The sequence below is a fragment of the Pecten maximus genome, chromosome 4 (genome assembly GCF_902652985.1).
Source record: "Pecten maximus chromosome 4, xPecMax1.1, whole genome shotgun sequence".
NCBI classification, from domain to species: Eukaryota; Metazoa; Mollusca; class Bivalvia; order Pectinida; family Pectinidae; genus Pecten; species Pecten maximus.
This window is the reverse complement of record NC_047018.1, coordinates 28,361,972-28,377,096: the sequence shown is the minus strand read 5'-3', so window position 1 is coordinate 28,377,096 and position 15,125 is coordinate 28,361,972. Positions and strand designations below refer to the sequence as shown.

The 15,125-nt window shown below is 35.7% G+C and overlaps 1 protein-coding gene across 1 annotated transcript in view; it reads right to left on the bottom strand.

Moving 5' to 3' along the window:
- Positions 1 to 15,125, bottom strand: part of LOC117325718 (probable palmitoyltransferase ZDHHC21) — a 53,839-nt gene that overhangs the window by 34,188 nt on the left and 4,526 nt on the right. Inside the window, exons 5-7 of the mRNA XM_033882148.1 lie at positions 13,456 to 13,594; positions 13,113 to 13,229; positions 5,143 to 5,189 (exon numbers count right to left, since the gene is read on the bottom strand). Of these exons, the coding sequence (XP_033738039.1) occupies positions 5,143 to 5,189; positions 13,113 to 13,229; positions 13,456 to 13,594 (303 nt within the window). The remainder of the gene's footprint in view (positions 1 to 5,142; positions 5,190 to 13,112; positions 13,230 to 13,455; positions 13,595 to 15,125) is intronic.

The following is a 15,125-nucleotide window of genomic DNA, read 5'->3' as shown; positions in this document are numbered from 1 at the left end:
GGTATATGATGATGTATACCAGGTATGTGATAATGTATACCAGTATATGATAATGTTTACCAGGTATATGATAATGTATACCAGGTATATGATGATGTATACCAGGTATATGATGATGTATACCAGGTATGTGATAATGTATACCAGGTATGTGATAATGTATACCAGGTATGTGATAATGTATACCAGGTATGTGATAATGTATACCAGGTATATGATAATGTATACCAGGTATATGATGATGTATACCAGGTATATGATGATGTATACCAGGTATATGATAATGTATACCAGTATATGATAATGTATACCAGGTATATGATAATGTATACCAGGTATATGATAATGTATACCAGGTATATGATAATGTATACCAGTATATGATAATGTATACCAGGTATGTGATAATGTATACCAGGTATATGATGATGTATACCAGGTATATGATGATGTTTACCAGTATATGATAATGTTTACCAGGTATATGATGATGTTTACCAGTATATGATAATGTTTACCAGGTATATGATAATGTATACCAGTATATGATAATGTATACCAGGTATATGATAATGTATACCAGGTATATGATAATGTATACCAGGTATGTGATGATGTATACCAGGTACGTGATAATGTATACCAGGTATATGATAATGTATACCAGGTATGTGATGATGTATACCAGGTATGTGATAATGTATACCAGGTATATGATAATGTATAGCCAGGTATGTGATAATGTATACCAGGTATATGATAATGTATACCATGTATATGATAATGTATACCAGGTATATGATAATGTATAGCCAGGTATATGATAATGTATACCAGGTATGTGATAATGTATACCAGTATATGATAATGTATACCAGGTATATGATAATGTATACCATGTATATGATAATGTATAGCCAGGTATGTGATAATGTATACCAGGTATATGATAATGTATACCATGTATATGATAATGTATACCAGGTATATGATAATGTATAGCCAGGTATATGATAATGTATACCAGGTATGTGATAATGTATACCAGTATATGATAATGTATACCAGGTATATGATAATGTATACCATGTATATGATAATGTATACCAGGTATATGATAATGTATAACCAGGTATATGGTAATGTATACCAGGTATACGATAATGTATACCAGGTATATGATAATGTATACCAGGTATATGATAATGTATACCAGGTATATGATAATGTATACCAGGTATATGATAATGTATACCAGGTATATGATAATGTATACCAGGTATGTGATAATGTATACCAGGTATGTGATGATGTATACCAGGTATGTGATAATGTATACCAGGTATATGATAATGTATACCATGTATATGATAATGTATACCATGTATATGATAATGTATACCAGGTATATGATAATGTATACCAGGTATATGATAGTGTATATCAGGTATATGATAATGTATACCAGGTATATGATAATGTATACCAGTATATGATAATGTATACCAGGTATATGATAATGTATACCATGTATATGATAATGTATACCAGGTATGTGATAATGTATACCAGGTATATGATAATGTATACCAGTATATGATAATGTATACCAGGTATGTGATAATGTATACCAGGTATGTGATGATGTATACCAGGTATGTGATAATGTATACCAGGTATATGATAATGTATACCAGTATATGATAATGTATACCAGGTATGTGATAATGTATACCAGGTATATGATGATGTATACCAGGTATATGATGATGTTTACCAGTATATGATAATGTATACCATGTATATGATAATGTATACCAGGTATATGATAATGTATACCAGGTATATGATAATGTATACCAGGTATATGATAATGTATACCAGGTATATGATAATGTATACCAGGTATATGATAATGTATACCAGGTATATGATAATGTATACCAGGTACGTGATAATGTATACCAGGTATGTGATAATGTATACCAGGTATATGATAATGTATACCAGGTATATGATAATGTATAGTCAGGTATATGATAATGTATACCAGGTATATGATAATGTATACCAGGTATATGATAATGTATACCAGGTATGTGATAATGTATACCAGGTATGTGATAATGTATACCAGGTATGTGATAATGTATACCAGGTATATGATGATGTATACCAGGTATATGATAATGTATACCAAGTATATGATAATGTATACCAGGTATATGATAATGTATACCAGGTATATGATAATGATACACATCAATCAATCCTACACAAGAACAAGTCACTTCTCCTGCGTGATTACTACATAGATATATATTTACAACAGAACTTCTGGATACTGAATCCTCTTGCTATTCACTTCCATTTTAATGTACTCTATTCAAGCTGTTTGCACATTTTCAGGCATTTTTTCTGTATTTCTATACACCTGGTTATGATAAACATCGTTTTTCAAATTACTGTGATATTTTTGTAAGACAAGAGAGAACATGCCTCACATACAACCGAGAGAGACATTCCCTGTTGGAGGAAGCCTTAGCATGATAACAGGGCTGGCCTCATCAATTGCTGCTTTATTACACATAACCTGCAAATCTAAAGAAATAGATTCTTATCCATAGAAAAATTTCATAAACCACTCTCAACATATTGCTTCAACACCTATACTGATTATAAAAGTGGATTTTGTTAAGAAAAGTACACTGTTGTACCAATATGATTTCTATATCTCGATTAGTCTCTATAACTTTCATAAAAAAAAAAAACAAAAAAAAACCACCAAATTTCATCTACTGAAAAACTGAGTAAATTTTTATATATTATTACTTCATAATATCATAAACATTACAGAGTTTATAGAGAGGGTACAAATCAATTACATGTTTACAATGTACTTAGATACTCCAGTGTCAAGTGTCGGTGCTTCAGGAAAGGCTATCCACAGTTATCCTAATTTTCAGTGATGGCTATAAACCATTAGATTGATTGAACACTTAGCCATATGTACAATTAAAACATAGATTTATCATTTCACTGATAAAATTTATTTCTAATTATCTTTATCGCCAAAGTTATATGACAAATAATCAAAAAACAAGATGACTCCTTCAAGAAATCAAATCTAGCCACAACATGCTTCCAATATTGGTTGTAATCAAGAATATAATTTGTTATTGTGTAATCTTGACACCAACATCTTGTCAATTTCATGTTAATGCATTTTTATCAAATAATTTCTAATTATTGTGATATGAAAATCTGATGTTTTTTTATCTGATTTTACGAGATCTACATATTATTGATTCTAATTTTAACCTCCGATGTTCGAGTGTGGATCTGAGATGTTCATTAAAGCTTATCTACAGATCGGGACATATGCAACATGGATGTCAATCACACAATGAGATGGCACCGGCCAACAAATGCTGTAAATACATATTTCACAGCAGCTGTCTTGTCCTCTTGTCAAATAAAAAAAACTCCTTATCCTGGACTAAAAGTGTTATCGACATCTTGAATTGGACTGTTATCATACATGAATCTAACTTGATATAAAAATTTTGATATGAAACCAATTTCATTTTATAAAATGACTTGATACACTATCTAGAGAAATCACAATATGTCACAAAAGCTATTTAGTAAGGACATTCAAAATCAAAATAAATATGCAGGTACATTAAACTTGTACTAAGAGTTAGAACTAGTTATCTAGTAAAAACTGACAGTACATTCTGTTTCATATTACTTGCCATTTCTCAGCGAAAAAAAACCCAATTTCACCTGGTATATGTTCCATTGTCTGTAATTTCACAGTTGTCTAAAACAAGTGACCTATCTCTGATAAAAAAAATATTTATTGACTTCTTTTTCTTCTTGATAACAACACAGTAGTTTGTTCATATGTACCGGTATTATCTTTGTTGAAAATGGAAATATGATTTCTTTGCAACATCTTAACACAATTTAAATTCCACTTAAGATGGGCTTGGATTCCCTGATGTACAAGTATGTATTATAATTACACTTTGTTATAAATCAATTATCTTAAAACATTTTGACATGATCCAATCATGTAGACTATAATATGTGTAAAATATAGTAGAAATTTTGACATGATTAATAATAACATGTATAAACTGGGTCTGGTTATATATTTTGATTTTACAAAATCTCCTTTCACTGGCATTCATAAGTATTGTTTTAATTGCTGATTAATACTGCCTGGCTTTTTGTTTTTGTTTTGTTTTTAATACTGAAGTAATTCTAAGAATTGACCAAATTTGCCTGACTTATATCAGAACAAGAATTCTGTGTAATTATGTCTCACCTGTCTTCCTTTGTCAGAATATGTTTTAAGTTAACTATTATTCACTTAAATTTTTGGTCCAAAAACAACCTTACAAACCATGTTATAAAGTGATAGTATGGGATCGGCCGGAGCACCTTGTATATAAAGACATGTATATATGTTAATGACTCGAGGGGGGAAATGTAAAAAAGCAAATTTCCAAAAAATATTAATTATCAAAATTCACCTAACCATGATATTTTTACCGAAAAGAATCATGCTTCCTAAGAAGTGAGAAGAAAGTACAGCTGATAACTTAGAGAACTTGTTCTAATTTTACTATAAACTAATTTGTAGGTCAACTGGAAAATTAACACAGATCTTATTAATGCGTCAAAAGTTTCATTTTACCCAAAATGCACTAAAAACTTGTAGTTCATGTTATCTATAGGTTGTGTTGAGATGTCCATACTACAATGCAGCTTTATTCCAGGTATGATATTTTTGAGAATTAGGTCCAGATTCATTCATCCCTAACTTCCAGACTCACAGTGCCATAAAATGTAAATGATAAACGATTATGGAGTGCTGAGATGTCCATAATGTAATCTAACGAATACCACATCCCTGGACTTATACTTTGAGTAATAGATCTAAATGCAAAAGTAGAAAATAACTTTAAATGCAAAAGTAGAAAGTAACAGCCGCCAGAAATTAACACAATACTGGCGATAGTCACGCTTTCATAACTTTTTATTGCAGGCAAGACGAAAGTAAGTGCAGGAAATGTGTTGATTTTAAGCAATTTTAATATTGGTGTAAGAAGACAAAATGAAACAACTTACTCTGAGAGTGGTGGCATTGGTCCCATGTTTTCTAATGTTGTCCTGTCCTGTAAATAAATAAATAAATATTAACACAGGTTACTATGTACAACGATCAGGAGAAAATAAGATCTTACAGGATACTTAAATTACCTGGTAGATACATGTAAGGACATAATGAAATCACTTCCTAGGATTACTTTAAACAAAACAAGTGTCTCATGGCAGACTCAACATCCACCCCATCCACCAATTTTAAAATTTGTACTATGTACATGATGACATTTTATCTCAGAATTAATTGAAAATTAACAATGAGAATAATGATTAAGCATTTAATTATAAAAATTAAACACAGAATTCAATTGTTTACTCTGCAGTGTGATTTTCATAACAATCAGCAAATTGTTTGCATAACTGTTGCATGTATTCTCTGTAAAATTAACTTTTTCTAAAAGGATGTGCTTAAGGCAAAACAATAGAGCATGAAGAAAGGGGTGTAACCCTGTTTACAGAAGGGACTAGACAACTTCCATTAAATAAGCTGAGTAATGTAAAATTACACCCGTCACCTACAACTTCCATTAAATAAGTTGGGTTATGTAAAATTACACCTGTCACCTACTACTTCCATTAAATAAGTTGGGTTATGTAAAATTACACCTGTCACCTACTACTTCCATTAAATAAGCTGGGTTATGTAAAATTACACCTGTCACCTACAACTTCCATTAAATAAGCTGGGTTATGTAAAATTACACCTGTCACCTACAACTTCCATTAAATAAGTTGGGTTATGTAAAATTACACCCGTCACCTACAACTTCCATTAAATAAGTTGGGTTATGTAAAATTACACCTGTCACAGGACAGTGAATCATTATGAACACTAGATTCTCATTGTTTCCATTGTGTTGTCCTAACTCAAAGAATGATTTATCTAAAATGTTCCCATGTTACATCTCAAATCAACCTCAGAAAAAATCCTTGGCTTTGTGGTAAACATAAGTCATCAGATTTCATTTTCGTATGAGATTGATGAAACTTCTATCCCATTAATCATTAGAGTGAGTCCCCAGAAATTCTTTTATCACATATCACCCTTTGTTCCAGTAAATTCGCACATGTGATATTTTTACATACTCTCTAGTCCAATTACCATGGAGCGTTTTTTACTGGCTGTACCAGTTAAAATCCATCGCGACATCACAATATGGGCGTGACGTCATGAATTATAAATGGCACAACAAAGTGTTTTCTTTGTTACATGGTAAAAATCTATGATCACCTTAAATTTGTTTTCGTTTTAATTTTTGCTTGCCAAAGCTTGTAAAAAGATAATAACTTCTAAGGCTCATTTCATAAAATCCCATATGAAATGAAATACTCATTTAAGATCTTTGTATAAAATTGAAATTCAAGTAAGATACACAATAAATATCAAAACTGAATTGCTTCTATAAATATCTGAGCAACACAACAGTGGAAAAAGCCAGTACATCACATTTGAAAATTTTAAATATCAATTCAATTGTTCCTACTTAATCTAGAAATAGTATCTTCAGAGTGCTTTGCAGTTGTGTTTATTATCTGGCCATGGACTGTGTGTTAACTGTTACTATAACCTACATGCCGATCACACAGTTACTGTACATGTACATGGAAAACACCGATTAGGAATGAGTAATACAAGTTTTTGTCAAGATTCCAACAATGGTACGCTCGACTGAAGCCACTAGTGACAATACAATGTAATTGAATTTTGTAGAAAGAACAACAAGCGTGAAGGATCTGCCTTCTTGAGACGAATTGGCAAAAACGTGTCAGAAAGATTCAGAAATACTCAGCAGAAGCTAAGACAGAATATTAACCCAGTCACCTCCCAGATATGCCCAGACTTTCAGAGTCAGTGGTTGTAATTTGGAATGACTACGTAAGCAAACTCGTAAAACTAATAACTTCCTCCTACAGACCTGTTTCCTGCAATAAAACAGCATATAGATAGACGGTATAAAACTTACACTTTAAATTGATATTAAATCCTACTGATGTAGTGTTTAATATACTGCAGACAAATACTCAAGTTAAAGCACTAAATTTAAAATACCATGCTATTTCATATTGCTAACTCAAGTCAAATGCTTGTAAAATTTCTTCTCCTATATGTCAACTTGTAATCAGTCACTAGTCAGTGTACTGGTCACTAGTCTGTGTACTGGCCACTAGTCTGTGTACTGGTCACTAGTCTGTGTACTGGTCACTAGTCTGTGTACTGGTACTGGTCACTAGTCAGTGTACTGGTCACTAGTCAATGTACTGGTCACTAGTCAGTGTACTGATACTGGTCACTTGTCAGTGTACTGGTCATTAGTCTGTGTACTGGTCACTAGTCAGTGTGCTGGTACTGGTCACTAGTTAGTGTACTGGTCACTAGTCAGTATATTGGTACTGGTCACTAGTCACTAGTCTGTGTACTGGTCACTAGTCAGTGTTCTGGTACTGGTCACTAGTCAGTGTACTGGTACTGGTCACTAGTCAGTGTACTGGTCACTAGTCAGTGTGCTGGTCACTAGTCAGTGTACTGATACTGGTCACTAGTCTGTGTACTGGTCACTAGTCAGTGTACTGATACTGGTCACTAGTCTGTGTACTGGTCACTAGTCAGTGTGCTGGTCACTAGTCAGTGTACTGATACTGGTCACTAGTCTGTGTACTGGTCACTAGTCAGTGTACTGGTCACTAGTCAGTGTACTGGTACTGGTCACCACTCTGTGTACTGGTACTGGTCACTAGTCTGTGTACTGGTCACTAGTCAGTGTACTGGTCACTAGTCAGTGTACTGATACTGGTCACTAGTCAGTGTACTGGTCACTAGTCTGTGTACGGGTCACTAATCAGTGTACTGGTCACTAGTCAGTGTGCTGGTCACTAGTCACTAGTCAGTGTACTGGTCTCTAGTTAGTGTACTGGTCACTAGTCTGTGTACTGGTCACTTGTCAGTGTGCTGGTCACTAGTCACGAGTCAGTGTACAGGTACTGGTCACTAGTTAGTGTACTGGTACTGGTCACTTGTCAGTGTACTGGTACTGGTCACTAGTCAGTGTACTGGTCACTAGTCACTAGTCAGTGTACTGGTCTCTAGTTAGTGTACTGGTCACTAGTCTGTGTACTGGTCACTTGTCAGTGTGCTGGTCACTAGTCAGTGATCTGGTAGTGGTCACTGGTCAGTGTACTGGTCACTAGTCTGTGTACTGGTATCAGTCACTAGTCAGTGTACTGGTACTGGTCACTAGTCAGTATATTGGTACTGGTCACTAGTCTGTGTACTGGTACTGGTCACTAGTCAGTGTACTGGTCACTAGTCCGTATATTGGTACTGGTCACTAGTCACTGTACTGGTAACTAGTCAGTGTTCTGGTATTGGTAACTAGTCAGTATACTGGTAACTAGTCAGTGTACTAGTACTGGTCACTAGTCAGTATATTGGTACTGGTCACTAGTCAGTGTACTGGTACTGGTCACTTGTCAGTGTACTGGTTACTAGTCAGTGTACTGGTACTGGTCACTAGTCAGTGTTCTGGTATCGGGCACTAGTCAGTGTACTGGTCACTTGTCAGTGTACTGGTCACTAGTCAGTGTTCTGGTACTGGTCACTAGTCAGTGTACGATACTGGTCACTAGTCAGTGTACTGGTACTGGTCACTAGTCAGTGTACCGGTACTGGTCACTAGTCAGTGTACTGGTCACTAGTCTGTGTACTGGTACTGGTCACTAGTCAGTGTACTGGTCACTAGTCTGTGTACTGGTACTGGTCACTAGTCAGTGTACTGTTACTGGTCACTAGTCTGTGTACTGGTACTGGTCACTAGTCAGTGTACTGTTACTAGTCACTAGTCAGTGTACTGGTACTGGTCACTAGTCAGTGTACTGGTACTGGTCACTAGTCAGTGTACCGGTACTGGTCACTAGTCACTAGTCAGTGTACTGATACTGGTCACTAGTCAGTGTACTGGTACTGGTCACTAGTCAGTGTACTGGTACTGGTCACTAGTCAGTGTACTGGTCACTAGTCAGTGTTCTGGTACTGGTAACTAGTCAGTGTACTGGTACTGGTCACTAGTCAGTGTACTGGTACTTGTCACTAGTCAGTGTACTGGTACTGGTCACTAGTCAGTGTACTGGTACTGGTCACTAGTCAGTGTACTGGTACTGGTCACTAGTCAGTGTACTGGTACTGGTCACTAGTCAGGGTACTGGTCACTAGTCAGTGTACTAGTACTGGTCACTAGTCAGTGTACTGTTACTGGTCAATAGTCTATGTCATTAGAGACTAATCTGTGTACTTATAGTGACCTTTACATGACTAATCTGTCAGCAGACAGAACACATCATGTTAATCATATTTCTCATGTCTATGGTACATGAAATACATAAAATAATAATTTAATCTTGTTTATTACATGTTTCAATAAAACAAAATTCACCAATCATGTAACCAATACCAATTACAATTTAATGAAGCCAAATTTAATCTGAAGCTTTCTTATGAAGTAGGATAAGATTGTTTTCAATGGAAAAAAGACCAACAATGTAAACTTGATATCCACAGAAACTTCCTCTCGACATCAAATTATAGACTAGATGGAAAGTATACAGGACACAACTCAGGTAGAAAGGGAGATAACTTGTATAACACAACACTGAAATAAGTCACAGCAGTGTGTGGGGTAAAATGTCCTGCTGGCGTTTAAACACAATAAATGTCTGTATAGTAGAGACGAAGTGGTCTCATTTGATTGAAAAGAGAATCTTACAAAAGTTACATTGATAATCCATGTTAATTTCATGTAAAGGAAAAGTATATTTTGTAGGATAAAGTTGTAAAATTTCTGGCTATTCTGTACTTCTTCCTAATGGCTTTTTAAAACTATCATCAGCATCAAAATATTTTTGTTGTGGTATAACGTACACAAATATTTCATACTGTTTGGCTAAAACAATGCAAACCTGTTGCCACAATCAGGGATGCACAAACGTTTGTAAATTTATCTAGCTAGATCTATAAAGAATTTCCACAAAATAAATACATGAATCATGTTTGTTTACATAGTAAATTGGTAAACAATTTCCATAATAACATACATTGTAAGTATATGCTTTCATGCAATTTTTATAAAAAGTATCAAATGAAAATTAAAAGTTTTTAAATTAACTAAGATTTTTTTTCAATTATTCTTGGGACAGATCAGTTTTATAAAGGTGGTTAATATTACAAATACTTTTGGTTATTCAGACTTTCAAATGATAAAAACTGGTCTTGAACATAGTGAGCTCTTTACAAAAACTTGCTACTGGCTATAGATAACATGACCATTGGCCACTTAGTAAATTAGTTTAAGCATTTTAACACATTTGATTTCTCCTTAAAAAGGGTGAAGGTAATTCATTTGAACTTTGTAACCCATTACTCTGGTGTGGTTACTGATATAGGCTTATGTTAAATGTTCAGAAATTGCTAAATAGTTTTAACAAACTTGATGTACATTACTTTGAAAGTGAGCCATTTGAATCTGACTGATATCCTACTGGTTACCCAGAAAAGTTGATTAAATTGTCAATCTCTACTTATTAGATGTTTGTCTGGACATACAAACTTTCCATTTGAAGAGGATATATTTTTTTTACCTTTTACTGAATTGTTTGAATTAGTAGAAAGCTGAATCAGACTTATACTGATCTTATATTGTTAAAGGTGAGACAAGTTTTCAGGGACTTCTAACATACACAGCACCATTGACTATGATATTATATTGTTAAAGGTGAGACAAGTTTTCAGGGACTTCTAACGTACACAGCACCATTGACTATGATATTATATTGTTATAGGTGAGACAGGCTTTCAGGGACTTCTAACGTACACAGCACCATTGACTATGATATTATATTGTTAAAGGTGAGACAAGTTTTCAGGGACTTGACGTACACAGCACCATTGACTATGATATTATATTGTTATAGGTGAGACAGGTTTTCAGGGACTTGACGTACACAGCACCATTGACTATGATATTATATTGTTATAGGTGAGACAAGTTTTCAGGGACTTCTGACGTACACAGCACCATTGACTATGATATTATATTGTTAAAGGTGAGACAGGTTTTCAGGGACTTCTAACATACACAGCACCATTGACTATGATATTATATTGTTAAAGGTGAGACAGGTTTTCAGGGACTTCTAACATACACAGCACCATTGACTATGATATTATATTGTTAAAGGTGAGACAAGTTTTCAGGGACTTCTAACGTACACAGCACCATTGACTATGATATTATATTGTTAAAGGTGAGACAAGTTTTCAGGGACTTGACGTACACAGCACCATTGACTATGATATTATATTGTTATAGGTGAGACAGGTTTTCAGGGACTTGACGTACACAGCACCATTGACTATGATATTATATTGTTAAAGGTGAGACAAGTTTTCAGGGACTTCTAACATACACAGCACCATTGACTATGATATTATATTGTTAAAGGTGAGACAGGTTTTCAGGGACTTCTAACATACCGTACACAGCACCATTGACTATGATATTATATTGTTAAAGGTGAGACAGGTTTTCAGGGACTTCTAACGTACACAGCACCATTGACTAAGTTGATGACCAAGTAAACTAAAACATGTTCACCATTTGGCGGAGAACCCTATACATAACAAAGAGTATTGAACCTGATGCTTTACCAACCAACTTTACATTCGATATTATCAAATTTAATATGCCAATTTAACTCCTAACATCTCATCCCATGACCCACTAGAAACATCAAGGTAAACATTTTCATTCGATCATAATACTGCAATCCCATGCTAATCACTTAACAAGTCTCAATGATTTTTGACTTCAAACGAATTTAAACTAGCAGATATCTACATCAATGACCCAGCTACTGTGCAAATTAGTATCAATATTAGACAAATACACTGTATCTATCATAGGTGACTTTGACCTTGGAGCCCTGAAAGGTGAACTCATTCATGGTATTCTCATACTGTACAAAACCTTTGTGCTGGGTTTGGTTAAAATCTGTGACATTGATAAATAAACATTACAGCGACTTCACCATTGTCTAACCCTGGAAGGTGATTTCCTTCATACTTTTCCAATACATGATTTTTGTATGTAGTTTAATTAATATCACATAATTTCCCTTAAAGTAAATTTTGCCCTCTCAGAGGAAAATGAGAGATCACTAGATCCAAGGGTACTGTAACAAGAGGCCCAAGGGCCTTAATGGTCAGCTTAGATTTGAAATATTTCAGTCAACTTAATAGACCCTTTTTGGCCCCACCCATCAGTCCAAGGGGTCCGTCAGGGCCAACATGTGCATACCATTAAGCTGTCATCCCATGCTGATAATGTTAACAAAGTTAGAATGAATTCCAATAGAAATCAAACAAATGATAGCCTTCAGGACTAGTAGGGATTTAAAGGATTTACCTCAATTTCCCCTAGGCCTCAACCCTCCGGCCCCAGGGGAGCCACACCCTCCATTTATACAATGTTTGATCCCCAAATTTCATCAAAATCCATTCAGGTGTTCATGACTATTAGGGATTTAAAGGAAATGTTGATGGAGGCTGAACGACTGATGACGGATGATACACCATGGCATAAAATATAAGCTCACCGGCCCTTCGAGCTCATGCTACACCATGCCATAAGCTCACCAGCCCTTCGAGCCAGGTGAGCTAAAAACTGAAATGTCGTCAACAGCGAAAGGCACAACTAGGGCACTAACCTGATATATACAGAAAGTTTTGTGAAGTTGAGTTCACAGACGGAGCCCAATTTAATTTCCCCCACAAACGTGTTTCGCAGAACAATCATTCTTGTTATGTTTAATTCATCAGGAAAATCATTGCTACAGTTAAAATGTAACCGGAATCCAATTCCATTGTGTTGATAGAGGATACATACCATGATGAGGTTGAAGTGCTGGCCCATCAGATTGGCAGCCATGAAAGCTCCCATAGCCACTCCCATGATGGTCAGTAAGTAACAAAACCATAAACTGTGCTTGATGAAGAACCCTGTCTGTAACATATACCATTATCTATCATAAAACATATGTCAATGATGGAATGGTGAAACTGATATTTAAAAGAGTCAATCTATAAATGGGAAGCAACTCTTTCATACATATGTATCCTTAATGGATTATCTTTATTTAGCGAGAGTCACATGGACCTAGAGATCCCCGAGGGTTCTTTGTGTCCACAGTTGTATAATCATTATTGGTGTGAGGTACCAGAAAACTTACCTTATCACAAGTTATACAGGGAGGGAAGTACCAGAAATGTAGTTGACACAGGACAAAGGCACTCAAGCTCAGGGAAGCAGCATAAAACAGCAGTTGTAAAAATAGGTAGTGGTTCTCCTCTCCTACACAGTTATTTATCCTGGAGGGAACAGAGAGAAATAAAAAACAAACTATAGATTATAGATTATAAAAATCAGTTTAATTTAGGAAGTAAAGTTGACTTGTTCAGGGTTAAAGAAATTTACAAACGTCGAAGATAAATGTAACTATTCACTACCTGGTATATAGTATCTGAGGTTTGAGCTAGGAATTTTTAGGATGTAAAGACATTACTAGCACTGACCAATATCATCAGAATCCAGCTTTTCATGCTAAGTCCAAACAGGAGGTGACTGTGATACTTCATATTTTAGTATATCAAGAAGGGCTCTGGAAACATATCATTCTGAGCACCACAAGAGTGACTCATGGCGGAAAAATTTGAAAATGTAAAGAACCTTACAATACAGTATGGTAAACTTTTTTTCAATTTCAAGTGGATTTTTGATTTAGTGTACCATGCAGAAGAACAGCAGTCCTAATCAGGAGGCAGAGTGATACAACCACTAACTGAACAGAGAATACCCAGTTGTCATATGATCATGATCACTTCATGTCACGTGACATTGCTCCAATACTATAATTTGTTAAGTGGCTGACAACAGTAGGAGTGTCTGTTGGCAAAACATGTTTACCTGTAAATAGTGCATTACATTGTTCTAGAATTCAACATATCATTTAGAATGATGCAAATCCAGTGAACCAGACTAGAGGTTGTACAGACCTAGGGCATACTGGGTTATCTCCCCTGTTCATTTTCATCCCAAACACTTTGGTTTGTTTTTGTTTAATGTCCTATTAACAGCCAGGGTCATTTAAGGACGTGCCAGGTTTGGAGGTGGAGGAAAGCCGGAGAACCCGGAGAAAAACCACCGGCATACGGTCAGTACCTGGCAACTGCCCCACGTAGGTTTCGAACTCGCAACCCAGAGGTGGAGGGCTAGCGTTAAAGTGTCGGACACCTTAACCACTCGGCCACCGCGGCCCCTCATCCCAAACACAGAACACATGTTTACCAGTGTCACACACAGCACACATACTAACCAGGGTGACACACAGCACATACACTAACCAGGGTGACACACAGCACACATACTAACCAGGGTGACACAGCACACATACTAACCAGGGTGACACACAGCACATATACTTACCAGGGTGACACACAGCAGATATACTAAACAGGGTGACACACAGCACATATACTTACCAGGGTGACACACAGCACACATACTAACCAGGGTGACACACAGCACACATACTTACCAGGGTCACACACAGCACACATACTAACCAGGGTCACACACAGCACACATACTAACCAGGGTCACACTCAGCACACATACTAACCAGGGTCACACCCAGCACACATACTAACCAGGGTGACACACAGCACACATACTAACCAGGGTGACACACAGCACACATACTAACCAGGGTGACACAGCACACATACTAACCAGGGTGACACACAGCACACATACTAACCAGGGTCACACAGCACACATACTAACCAGGGTCACACACAGCACATATACTAACCAGGGTCACACACAGCACATATACTTACC